The 13,014-nt window shown below is 40.2% G+C and overlaps 2 protein-coding genes across 2 annotated transcripts; both read right to left on the minus strand.

Annotated features, from left to right (window-relative positions):
* Window positions 1-803: 803 nt before the first annotated feature.
* LOC110015225 (protein PML) lies at window positions 804-7,779 on the minus strand. The gene is made up of 2 exons (XM_023955609.2): window positions 7,371-7,779; window positions 804-1,764 (listed from the first exon to the last, which is right to left on the minus strand). Exons 1-2 carry the CDS (start codon window positions 7,450-7,452, stop codon window positions 1,184-1,186), a joined length of 663 nt encoding a protein of 220 aa, XP_023811377.1. The 5' UTR covers window positions 7,453-7,779; the 3' UTR covers window positions 804-1,183.
* Window positions 7,780-7,849: 70 nt separating this feature from the next.
* LOC111947521 (DNA polymerase III PolC-type) lies at window positions 7,850-11,186 on the minus strand. The gene is made up of 3 exons (XM_023955610.2): window positions 11,047-11,186; window positions 10,889-10,940; window positions 7,850-8,696 (listed from the first exon to the last, which is right to left on the minus strand). Exons 2-3 carry the CDS (start codon window positions 10,938-10,940, stop codon window positions 8,158-8,160), a joined length of 591 nt encoding a protein of 196 aa, XP_023811378.1. The 5' UTR covers window positions 11,047-11,186; the 3' UTR covers window positions 7,850-8,157.
* Between the last annotated feature and the right edge of the window lie 1,828 nt (window positions 11,187-13,014).

Consider the following 13,014-nt stretch of genomic DNA (forward strand, 5'->3'; position numbering starts at 1 on the left):
TGCACTAGACAGTGCTCTGAACCTTTTTTCTTCAATGATTTGTGATCTTCACTGGTGTCCATGGATTACATGAAATCTTTCCACCTTTATCCACCTTTGTCATGGTAGGAAGAACATGTTAATGTAAGGGTGGGGTCATCTAAGATAGCACAAGGGTCAACCCGAGACAGGAAAATAAAAAATGTCACTAAGTTCAGGAGGCCCGAGCAGGCGGCCTTCTCATCTCTCAGCGGCTCTCTATCTGCCGGCGTAGCAAGTGTGTGAGCGCCGCCTGCCCCGGGGATGGCCAGCAGACAGAAAGCCGCTGCGGGTGCGACACGCTGGCGACCTGTCCAGGGTGTATCCTGCCTTCGCCCAACAGTAACTGGGATGGGCTACGGCAAAAATTGACCTCCAATTGATCTGTGGTACACAGCGCTAAAAAAAACTGTCCATCTGTTGTAGTTTGACTTGCGAAATGTACTGCCCAACTGTTTGTGAATGAGCTGAATAAAGTTCTAGTTAGTTTACTTTACTTTTTTTTTTACCTTACTACTTACAGAATTTACCATTTACTTGACAGTTACTTTTTAAAATTAGAAACTTTTTGTTTTCCTTTCACCAGAAAGCCATAATAGAGGGTTAAAAAAGCCAACGGTGGCTCTGGAGACACAGAACCCAGAGTTAGACTCTAAGGTTTGGGTACATGAAACCACTCATGCCACGTGTCGCTAATTTGCAGCATAGCATTAAATCCATGACTCCACCTAATTTAGCATCACCTCAGATGTTTTTTTCATAATTGGAAATAACGGCAGGCATGAAAGGGTTAAACATGTTTATTTAGCTTTTGCACAACTTGTGTTCAAATCTTAAAACCTGAAGCACTTTAGAGTGTATGAATCACTAATCTGACAGAGTTGTTTAAGATTAATAATCTTAAATTCCTCTGGAACTGCATGAAGTACAGATAAATAACTTTTTACAAACTTGCTTTACATTCATATGAACCCATAAACGGCTTAATATAAGTTGTCTTTCCTGAAGAAACTGCAGTAATGTGTCTGTTTTTCCGGCACTACTGCTGTGGGGCCGAGTCTGGGAAGTATTTGTGACAGGCTTTTGTGAGTCTGGGAAGTATTTGTGACAGGCTTTTGTGAGTCTGTGAACGTCTCTCATGTTGTTCTGTTGCCAACCGTCAGACTCACACTTTTCCAGAAGCAACCTTGCGGTTGAAAGCAGTTTTTTTATCCCTACTGTCCAGAGTAAACGTCTGCCGCCTGACCTGCTCTGTTGTGGGCTGAATGAAAGCATACAGCATCTGTAAAGCTCGCACATCTTCCAAAGCATCATGGGCCTTGTAGTTCACCCCCAGCAGCTCTCTGACCAAGTTCTCCTGGCGAAAGCTCCGAAGGTTGCGGCCGTTCAGCACCTCCCGAGCCAGCGGCAGAGTGTCCACACAGGCCGAGACGGAAGACCGGAACTGTTCAAGCAGCTCCAGCCGGTCGAGCGCTCTGACCAGCAGGGGGCAGTCGAAGTGACGAATATTGTGGCCAACAAGAAATGGGCGTTTAAACATTTGAAGGAAAGCGATGAAAGAGACCAGGATCTCCCTGAGGGTGTTGGTGAAGAGAGGCTGGCGATGGAGGTACAGTCGGTGTCTGCAGACCTTAAAGCCCGTCACTTTGGCTGCTCTGTGCTCAATTCGAGCGCATGGGACCACATACAGGTTCAGGGAGTGACCTCCGCTCACTGCAGCCAGCTGGATGATTTCACAGTTTGGACCTGAAGACAGAACAGTTTGATTAAAGCCAATAATGATGCATATCTAAATTGGCATTTTGCTCATTAAATATTGCAGAGCTTGATTCTGTTGTTTGTTCTGAGGAACAGCAACACGTTTGGTGACATTTCTTTCCTCAAAATCCTCCTCTCTTTCATAGTCTTCTGCCTCTAAACAGCAGCATCTTTGCTAATAAATAATCTAGTATTTATTTCATTGTTCCTGTTAAGAGAGCAGATTTCCACCCTCTAAGCTTTTTGTACTAACTTTTTTCCCTGCTTATCTATATGAAAAGCCAATCTATGAACAGGAATCTCTGCATAGACTTAGGGACATTTCTAAATATTTCTGGCTATCTGCTGTCCTTGTTTTTTAAATCACTTATTCTGCCAAAGGTTGGTTCTTAACAGAATCAGCCTCACTGTTGTTCTAAAAGCAGTAAAATGGTCTGTAAATAGCTGCTTTTTCCCTCCATCCTTAGATGATCACATACTTTAGTAAATTTGCGTCACAAAGAAGACTTTCTCCTACTTTTACCTAAATTCAAACCTCCGTTTCATTTCTGAGATTCTTAGAAAAAACATGGAGCTGCTTCTATTTAAAGCAGCAATCCTTTCTGGACAGTTTCAGTCTGGTTTTTGCCCTTTTTACCCCACCAAAACAGTTTAATCAAAACTCTGCAGGGTTTACTTCTAGCTGCAGATGCTGGTCTGTCGTCGTGTCATTTTGTTTTTAAATTTGGTTGTATTTCATGCAAAGCACTTTGAGTGACATGTGTTGGAAATTGCTATATAAATAAAGGTTGATTTAAAGGTTGATTAAGCTTGATGTCAGTGTGGCCTTTGACGCCATCTGATTCTTTTCTCTGCTGTTGTTATCACACACACATTCCCCCTTTTTCTGGTTTGAATATCATCTTTCTGGATGAATTCAGCTGAAATCACTTCAGTGACTTCTTCTTCTAGTTATCTCTGGTTGTGTGTTAGTGCCCCATTCCATTCATCACTTCAACCATCCCTTCAGATACATTTTTTTTAACAGATACAAATTATGTTCCACCGAAGACTGCTTCTGAAATAGAGAGATGCAAAATAAAAGCACTGCATCTAATCTCTAAAACACTCATTGACAAACCATTTATGAAATTGTTGTTGAAAGAATACTTATTCTAATCTATTTATTGCTTGTTAGTTTCTACTTCCGTGTGGTAGAGAGATTCCAGTCTAGTTTCCAAACCCTGCACAGCACAGAATCTGCACTGCAGAGAGTTCTTAACAATATCTTGTTGTCCTTCTTTTGCTGGACTTGTCTGCAGCCTTTGATACTGTGGACCACAAGCTTTTACTGTCCAGGTTAAAAGCTTTGGTTGGAGTTTGTGGTACTGCACTCTACTGGCTCTCATCTCATTTGGCTGACAGAACTATGTGTGGGAGCATGTCTGGATCTTGTTCTTTAACTGCCCCGCTGTAGTTTGCGGTTGCGCAGGGCACTGTTTTAGGACCACTTTTGATCTCTCTGCACCTACTGCTACGCTGACAATACTCATGTATATTTGGCAATTAAGAACGGTTGATCTGTTACACCACTACTGTCTTATTTATAAGACATCAAAGACTGGATGGCCCTAAGCCTTTTAAGAATTAATAATTGAAATAAGGTAAGTGATGGTGTTTGGCCCTGGCAGCTCCTGTGGCCCCTCCACAGTGGAGTTGGGTCCTCTGACTCCACTTTTAAAACAATCTGTGTCAAACCGGGGTTTAAAATTGACAATGATTTTAACCTTGACTGGCAAATTAGCTCAGTGATTAGATCTAGCTACTTTTATGTGAGGTCATTGGCGAAGGTGAAACCATTTTTAGACAGTAATGCATGCTTTTATTAAATGTTTATTTTGGAAACGTCCTTCTCACGTCTCCAGCTGGTCCAGAACCCTGCTGATCGGGTTCTGGTTGGAGCGCGTGAGAGGGACCACATCACCCCCATCCTGCCCACCCTTCACTGGCTGCCTGGGAGTTTCAGAGTTTGTTTTAAGATTCTTGTATTTGTTTTTTGAGTCTTTAACTAATCGTGGACTGCCGTACCTCTCTGAGCTTCTCTGATCTTACAACCTGGTGCCTCAGATCAGCTGATCACCTTCTTCTGGCCGTACTGAGGTCCGAGAAGAACCTCAGAGGGGAACGAGCCTTTTCAGTCTGTGCATTGCAGCTGCGGGACGCGTCCCCACTGAGCATTCGGCAGGCTTCCTCACAGTCTATTATTTAAAGAGCTTTTTTTAGAGCCAGGCTTTGGACACAGAATGAGACTCTGCTCTGCTGAAGTGTTAACATTTTATTGTTTGGCTGTGATCTTCTAGTGTTTTTACATGTTTATGACAGTAATTCATACTTTTTTACCTTTAATTGTTTTAAACTCTTAGTTGTTTCTTTAAATGTTTTGGAGCTTTTAACGTATAGCACCTTGTTTGACTGCGGTTCTTGTAAGGGGCCATATGAATGAATAAATTTGAACTAACTCCACTTTTGAAATAACAAAATAAAAAAAAAACATTGACATTTTAGTACCCTTGTTGCCCTAAAGCAGGGGCCTACAACCTCCAGGACCTAAAGAGCAATTCGCTTTGATTTCTTACTGACAACAACCCAGTAGACGCCACTAAAGCCTTACGAAAATAAAACAAAAATGTGTATTGTTTAATATTATGATAAATATAAACGAACTGTTGGTTTTTTGGAATAAATAAAACAAAAGTATAAAGAGAAAATGGCATTCTTAATAAAAAATGTAGATAGTTTGTGGCCTTTTGAAAGAGGTTTACACGACTTTCAAAGTAAGATATAGTGTGTTAAATGGACGACGCTCAAGTTGGCTTCTGATTCACAGCTTCCGATTCGCAAGGGCACTAAAGGAACATTCCGCTGTATTTTTTGCACTAAGATCACCTAAAACCGGGTCCTGTTAAAAAACCGCTGGACCTGGACTGCTCAAACCTGGATGAAATTATGCATTAGATAGTAAAGAACACATTAAACACAGATTCTGATTTGTGAAACCTTCCTCTGATTTGTGAAAATGTGAAATAGTGAGAAAAAGGCGATAAAAATAAACCTGAGTCCACTTCAGACAAGGTCCTGTTCAAAAACCGCTGGACCTGGACTGCTCAAACCTGGATTAAATTATAATTTAGATAGTAAAGAACACATTAAACACAGTTTCGGATTTGTGAAACCTTCCTCTGATTTGTGAAAATGTGAAATACGTTCATTTTATCGCATTTTACGCACTGAGTCCACCTTAGACCAGGTCCTGTTCAAAAACCGCTGTACCTGGACTGCTCAAACCTGGATTAAATTATAATTTAGATAGTAAAGAACACAATAAACACAGTTTCTGGTTTGTGAAAACTTCCTCTGATTTGTGAAAATGTGAAATAGGTTGATTTTTATCGCATTTTACGCACTGAGTCCACCTTAGACCAGGTCCTGTTCAAAAACTGCTGTGTGAAATAATATATTTTTATCGCATTTTATGCACTTTAAGGACAATAGGGACAAGGGAAGGACAACTTACATCAAAACACCAAAACAGGAACTTTAAAGTAAATCAGAAAACAAACCAAGAAATATTGAACAAAAAAACTAAACTTATGTCAGAGATACATGCTAACCGTGACCATAACTATGTATCCAATCTGACATCTGTTTCTCAGTTTATTTTGTATTTTGAGATTTTGATGTCGCCTCGTCTAGCCTTCTTGGATTCCTAAAGTCCATCGTAAAAGTGCCAGCTTTTGTCTGGGCCAAGTATGTGGAATGCAACAAAGTGATTTTGCGCACCCAGGTTAGGGCCACCGGCTCGTACCTGTGTGAACACATACAATAGTAAAATCCAGTATAAAAAATAAAAATGTTAAGGAATAAAAAAATACAATTCCACCCAAATTACATGAACAGGACCTGGTCAGAGGTGGACTAAGTGCGTAAAATGCGATAAAAATCAACCTATTTCACGAATCAGAGGAAGGTTTCACAAATCAGAATCTGTGTTTAATGTGTTCTTTACTATCTAATGCATAATTTAATCCAGGTTTGAGCAGTTCAGGTCCAGCGGTTTTTGCACAGGACCTGGTCTAAGGTGGACTCAGTGCGTAAAATGCGATAAAATGAACGTATTTCACATTTTCACAAATCAGAGGAAGTTTTCACAAATCCGAAACTGTGTTTATTGTGTTCTTTACTATCTAAATTATAATTTAATCCAGGTTTGAGCAGTCCAGGTACAGCGGTTTTTGCACAGGACCTGGTCTAAGGTGGACTCAGTGCGTAAAATGCAATAAAAATCAACCTATTTCACATTTTCACAAATCAGAGGAAGGTTTCACAAATCAGAAACTGTGTTTAATGTGTTCTTTACTATCTAATGCATAATTTAATCCAGGTTTGAGCAGTTCAGGTCCAACGGTTTTTGCACAGGACCTGGTCTAAGGTGGACTCAGTGCGTAAAATGCGATAAAATGAACCTATTTCACATTTTCACAAATCAGAGGAAGGTTTCACAAATCAGAATCTGTGTTTAATGTGTTCTTTACTATCTAATGCATAATTTAATCCAGGTTTGAGCAGTCCAGGTACAGCGGTTTTTGCACAGGACCTGGTCTAAGGTGGACTCAGTGCGTAAAATGCGATAAAATGAACCTATTTCACATTTTCACAAATCAGAGGAAGGTTTCACAAATCAGAATCTGTGTTTAATGTGTTCTTTACTATCTAATGCATAATTTCATCCAGGTTTGAGCAGTCCAGGTACAGCGGTTTTTGCACAGGACCTGGTCTAAGGTGGACTCAGTGCGTAAAATGCGATAAAAATCAACCTATTTCATATTTTCACAAATCAGAGGAAGGTTTCACAAATCCGAAACTGTGTTTAATGTGTTCTTTACTATCTAAATTATAATTTAATCCAGGTTTGAGCAGTCCAGGTCCAGCGGTTCTTGAACAAGACCTGGTCTGAAGTGGACTCAGTGAGAAAAAGGCAATAAAAATGAACCTATTTCACATTTTCACAAACCAGAGGAAGGTTTCACAAATCAGAAACTGTGTTTAATGTGTTCTTTACTATCTAAAATATAATTTAATCCAGGTTTGAGCAGTCCAGGTCCAGCTGTTTTTGCACAGGACCTGGTCTGAAGTGGACTCAGGTTTTTTTTATCGCCTTTTTCTCACTATTTCACATTTTCACAAATCAGAGGAAGGTTTCACAAATCAGAATCTGTGTTTAATGTTTTCTTTACTATCTAATGCATAATTTCATCCAGGTTTGAGCAGTCCAGGTCCAGCGGTTTTTGAACAGGACCCGGTTTTAGGTGATCTTAGTGCAAAAAATACAGCGGAATGTTCCTTTAGTGCCCTTGCGAATCGGAAGCTGTGAATCGGAAGCCAACTTCAGCGTCGTGTTAAATAGGAACATCTCAATGCAGCACATTGAGGTGTGATGGAATATTGATATAAGGGCCACATGTGGCACTGGAGCTGCAGGTTGAGGACCCCTGCCCCAAAGGAACAAATTCAAACAAATTGTATCTTTAACTGTCAAACGGCGAAAGTTCTCCTACCTAGTCCAGTTGTCTCCAAGTCAAAGAAAACCAACGGATGCGGCGCGCTTTCTTCTTCTCCGTCTGACTCGAGCTTTTGCATCACACCACGAAAGGTTTTTCACCCTCTGAAGTTGTAGATCTTCGTTGAAGCAGAAAGTGAACGTAGCCTCTGACAATAGATATTTGATCCCATCAAACTACACAAACGAACGACTTTTCTCTCCCGCCACGCTTTTTAAAATCTTCCATCGACGAAAATTGACCGGAAGTTTCAAAAGAAAAGCTTCATGCAACAGAAACAGGAATAATGCTGGCTCTCACTTAAAAGCGAAATAAATAATAATTTTCCAGTACGTGTTTTGTTTTTTCACATGAAACTGTATCAGTCTAACGTGACTAACCTATTTACAAACCCGGAAGTAAAGTAAGAAAATATAATTTTGAAGCTCAATATTTCCTCCTAGCGGACAGGAGTGAAAACGCACTCAGGCCAAGTAAACTGACTGTCAACATGCTTTATTATTGAAGTTATATTTTCCCAACTAAGAAGGCAAACAGGCTATAAAATAATTTGAACTTTATTGGTAAGCATAAGCTTCAAAGTGCACAGTAAAGTGATTATAGAACAATGGAAGAAATTCTGCACTAAATTAATACTGAATTGCATTCATTTCAACAATGAATTACATATTTATGTATACAACACAACTGTAAAATAGGGTTTCATTTTCAAATAGTTTAGTAAAAGTAAGCAGTGTAGCTTTTTCTCCCCCTTTTTGGGGTTTTTATAGAAATGTATTTTAATTCAATAGACTCTGGCTGCCTTGAAAGTGCTTCTCAAAACATTCGACGGGTGAGGTTTCCATGCTCTGTACAGCTCCTGCAACATTTTGGCGTCCTCCACAGCATCGTGAGCGTTGTACGATTCCCCTAAAAAAGTCTGGACCAGATACTCCTGAGAGTAACTGGCCAGACGTGGGTACAGGCTCTTGCTAAGCAAAAAAGTATCCAGAAAGCCACACACCACCTGCTGGAACTCCAGCAGGAGGGAGTTCTGCGCCAGCACTCTGGTGAACACAGGGGCGTCAAAGCGTCTGGCGTTGTGGGCGGCCAGGAGCACAGGCCGACCAAAGGAGCGCAGGAAGTTGAGGAAATCGTTGAGCGCATCACGAAGGGGAGTGGTTTGTTTACGGCTCCCCCGGAGAAAAAGCCCGTCAGGAGTGACGGTGAAGCCGGTGACTTGTGTGGCGCTCTGTGTGAGGGCGCGTCGCGGAAGGGTGTAGACGTTAAAGACCCGCCCCTCACAGACGGCCCCCAGCTGGATGATGTCACACACTGTAGTGTCTGAAAGAAAAGGACGGTTATAGAAACAAACATCCAAAATTATAAAGCCTGACAGCTTCTTTAGCTAAAACTCCTCAATTCCTTCCCTCCTCACTATTTAGCGCGTTCGCCATTTTGTAGTGCTGTCCAAATTTACAATTCCGAAATCGAGTATCCTAGAAATTTCCCAGAAGTCTCTGCGGAAAACCAATGTGCATTGATGCTCACTAGATTGGCGAATAAGCAAGGCAATGCGTCTGAACATTTTTACCCCCAAAAAAATGTTTTTAAATGTATTTTTTTTTAATAAACCATCAACATTTTTATCTTCAGAAGACAGTAGATTCATAAATGGTAGTTGCAAAACGCTCATATCAATTAGATTTTGACTTTGTAAAATCGATTCGCCGTAAAAAAAAAAAAAGATTCTGTAGTTAGGGTGGAAATTCAAGCACAGTCTATTCAGACTACTCAGTTTTAAATAATTTGTCCCTAAAGGTGCAACATATGTAAGATAAGCACGCTCTTTATTTTGCTGTGTTTCTGATCTCCAATGTCAGAAGATCTCAGAAAATGAACTAAACCAAAAGGGGGAAGTGTCGCACGCAGAAGAGTTAGCTGTCTATGCATTCGCTTAAACTCATAATTTGAGCTGCATCCTGGGAGTAATACCACAACTTCTTGGATTTACTCAGACGCTGAAGAAGTGTGTGTTTACTTGTAAAGGACAGTACCAGCATTGCATTTTCTTTATCAGACAGAAAAAAGCCCTGAAAGACTGATATCCTGTATCCGTTCCAATAAATTCCGCCCTCACAAGTGTTTATTTAGAAAAAAATCACATCTGATCCAGGGCATCAAGATGATTGGAAAACTATCATGACATCACCCGCTGAGGACAGAGGTTTGACTCCAGCCTCAGAACAAAGCCCCACAGTAAAGCATGCAAAAAGGTTTCGCCTGAAACCTGCAGAATTTGTGTCTGTGTGTTTCCAAATGTCCCCCTGCTTTATGTGGGTTTCTGTGCATTCAGACAACAGGAAGCCCCAAAGCTGCAGAGTACAGAGATCTGTTTTTAGTCCATATGAGCCTATTGAACTTAGCAAAGGATCCGTGTCTATTGTTTGAATATGAAATTCCATATCACATAAAAACAGAAAAGTTCCTTCTTCTGGATTATATATATATATTTTTTTAATTAAGGGGCATTGAACTGCGAACATGCAGGTTACCTCATCAGAGACTGCAATGAGTCACAGGACACCCACACCCACACAGTCACAAATTCAGCTTCAGTTTGGCTGAAACGCAACTTTATGTCCATGTAAAGAACATTTATGTACAACCACACAAAAGGCTGAAGAAATGGCCGACAGGAAACTCTATTTTTGCCTCTCTGTGGGAACAACACAGTAAAAATCACAGCTTTGCAGTCGTGAAATGGTTTTGCATTTAAGGTGTAAACAACAGGTAGAGTTACGACCAACACCAGACTATGAAGAGCTGTGGAATATGAGACATCTGTGGGAGAGCTTTAAAGGAGGATTGTGGATCAGTTAAAGCTTGTCCTGTTCTGACCGAAGCACAAGCTTTATTTCCTGCTTCTGTTCTCATCTGTTCACTGGAATAGACTTAAAAAAAGGGAAATCAAGGCTGACAGAAATGGAAATTCACTTTTTCACGCTGTTTTGGGAGCACATAAAGGAAGAAGAAGGATTTTAAACTAACATAGGAAATTTTTTTTTGTTTGATGATCTGAGAAGGTTTTGAAATAGATGTTAAAATAAAACCACTGAGACTACGTAACATAACTGGTGATGACAGCAGGAAGTGTCTGTGCCACAGCTGTGGATGTGGTGCCTTCACTGTTGATGGTGATGATATTTTATTTTGGACCCTGAAATGAAGACATTTCTCTTCTTGATTTTAAAAGAAAAGAAACTTGAAAAGTGAAAAATTAGTACAAGATGAAAAAAAAAGGAAATACCGGAAAGGAAGTGAGAAGCAGTAAAAGCCTTATCGATTCTCACCTTCATCCCCAAGAACTAATTTATTACCACATCCAGTGCCGCACTATCCATTATGACTCTGCTCTGATAATATTCAGTTTCAGATACCCATATACACACATATAAATGCAAATATTTGTCATATAGAAGCACTCCTATAACTTTTATTCCTGTTCACATCAGGTGGTCAGAATCCGATCTTACCCAATCCAGTGGTCTCCAGGTCAAAGAACACAATAATGCTGTCAGCAGCCATCTGAGGAACAAAAGATCCAAATGTAGAAACACGGAGACACGTTTGTAACCTTTTAGTGATTACAACAGCAGGCATAACAAAGTCTGACAGAGAGCAGGAGCCTCACCTTCCAGGAGTCAGGTGTCACAGATGTGGGATCAGCTGGGACGCTCTTCTCTGTCTGAGCTCATCATCAGGAGGCTCCGCAGGTGAGCTGCAGGTGTGTCTGTGGAGTCCGGCTTTCATTTCAGAAGAAGAGAAACTGTCCAGGTCGGATCTCTGCCTCACATGAATCATCACGCAACTCCGCCGCCGCCCCGCTCAGCCGTCAGGAGCGGGTTTGCGCGAGGAACCTGGAAATTTCCCCCGCTTCTCGTTCGCTTTCATTTCAGCCGCGCGGCAACGAGCGCGAGCGCCAGGGGGGAGGGGCTTCTGCTCGGAGAAAGAGACGCGTCCTCGCAGATGCAGAGGTGAAGCAAGTAAATTTCATATTCACAAATCAAAGTTTTCCTTATCACAACTTTTTTCCCTGTAATAATTAAATAATTAGAATCTTATTTACATACTATCTCTAATAGCTTAAACAAAAAGGCCATACATATTTATGAAAACTGTCTGTCTTTGAATAGTTTCAATGCATAGCATCTGTAATCTTTCTTTTGTAATATATGTACCATCCCCTGATATTGTCGTTGTTATGACTATTGTTCATGTCATACATATTTGTCCTATTTGTTTTGAACAATAAAGTTAAAAAAAGAGAGGTGAAGCAAAGACAGGAAATGGAAACAAAACAGACTAAACAAAACCTAAAAGTGAACTTGATTTGAACGAAATTAAAACAAACTATGAAGGAAAAAAATGAATTTAACCTTCAAAAGAAAGTCCATAAAATAGCATTTTCTTTTACTGTGATTAAGAAATTGTCCTGAAAAAAGCTTTCATCAGTTTCCTTTCTTCAGAAAACCATGACAATGTCATTGATTTTAAACTTAAGAGGAAAGGAAACTGAAGCCAAAACGAAACAAGCGTGTCACTGTGGGGTAATACTGCAGTCATTTGGAAGGTAAACATGACATTTTTGCTTGTGGGATTTCTACTCAATTCTACTCAAACTACGTATGCAGTGCCAACTAATCACAGTTTTATGATTTTATGGTAGGATCATTTTGCAATGAAGTCTTCTTCCGCACAGCTGTCACACCCCTGACCTCTGAACCACATGTAACAGTCATGGACTGAACACACACAACGGTCTCAACATCCATGAAGGACTACATCCTCACACACACTCAGTAATAACACATGGACTGAATTACCACTTACACCATGTGAACTTTGAACTGTTAATCACTGTTAAGCACACTGTAAACACCTGCTAATACCTGTTATAACTATTTCATTCTACAGTGTGCATTTGTATACATATTTATATTGCTGAAGCACTCTGGATGAATGCAAATGGCATTCTCTTGTGTACTCATGACGTGCAATGACAAAGTTGAATTCTATTCTATTCCACTCTACTTTGACATGTCTAACACGATCAAAGGATTAAAAAACAGATTTGCAGTGTTTCTGAGTATAACTTTATAGCAGCTGCTTTGTTTTCATTGTCTGTTTTGTAAAACAGGAAGTTCTTCGCGAAGCAGGTCAGTTTCCAAAGTATTACAGGGAAATGGATACTAGGTGTCACGTCATATTTGCCATTAAAAACTGTAATAAGCATGCTTTCCAGAAGACTTTTAAAATCCAGGGCACTAGATAGTCCTACACTATATAGTTTCTTTTAGTAGTTAGGGAGTAGGGAGGGAATTTGGACAAAGCCCAACATTTCCATTTTTAAAATGAAAGTATTCGTTGTTGTACCCTGAGATGGAAGTACTATATAAATAGGCAACCAGAGTTATGAAAAAAAGTTTTCTTTAGTCAAAGAAGCCACTTTTCTAGAAATAACAGCTGAGCACACATAGGACATTTTTTCCCCTGTAGAAATAAAAAGTTCCTCAGAGTTCTTCCTCCAGAAGTTCCCACTAATGTTATCTAATTTTTTAAAGGTTGCTTTGCTTTCACTCATCCCAAACCCGCTTTCTGG

Source organism: Oryzias latipes, chromosome 6 (assembly GCF_053564925.1).
Source record: "Oryzias latipes strain Hd-rR chromosome 6, Olatipes_Hd-rR_3.1".
Taxonomy (NCBI): Eukaryota; Metazoa; Chordata; class Actinopteri; order Beloniformes; family Adrianichthyidae; genus Oryzias; species Oryzias latipes.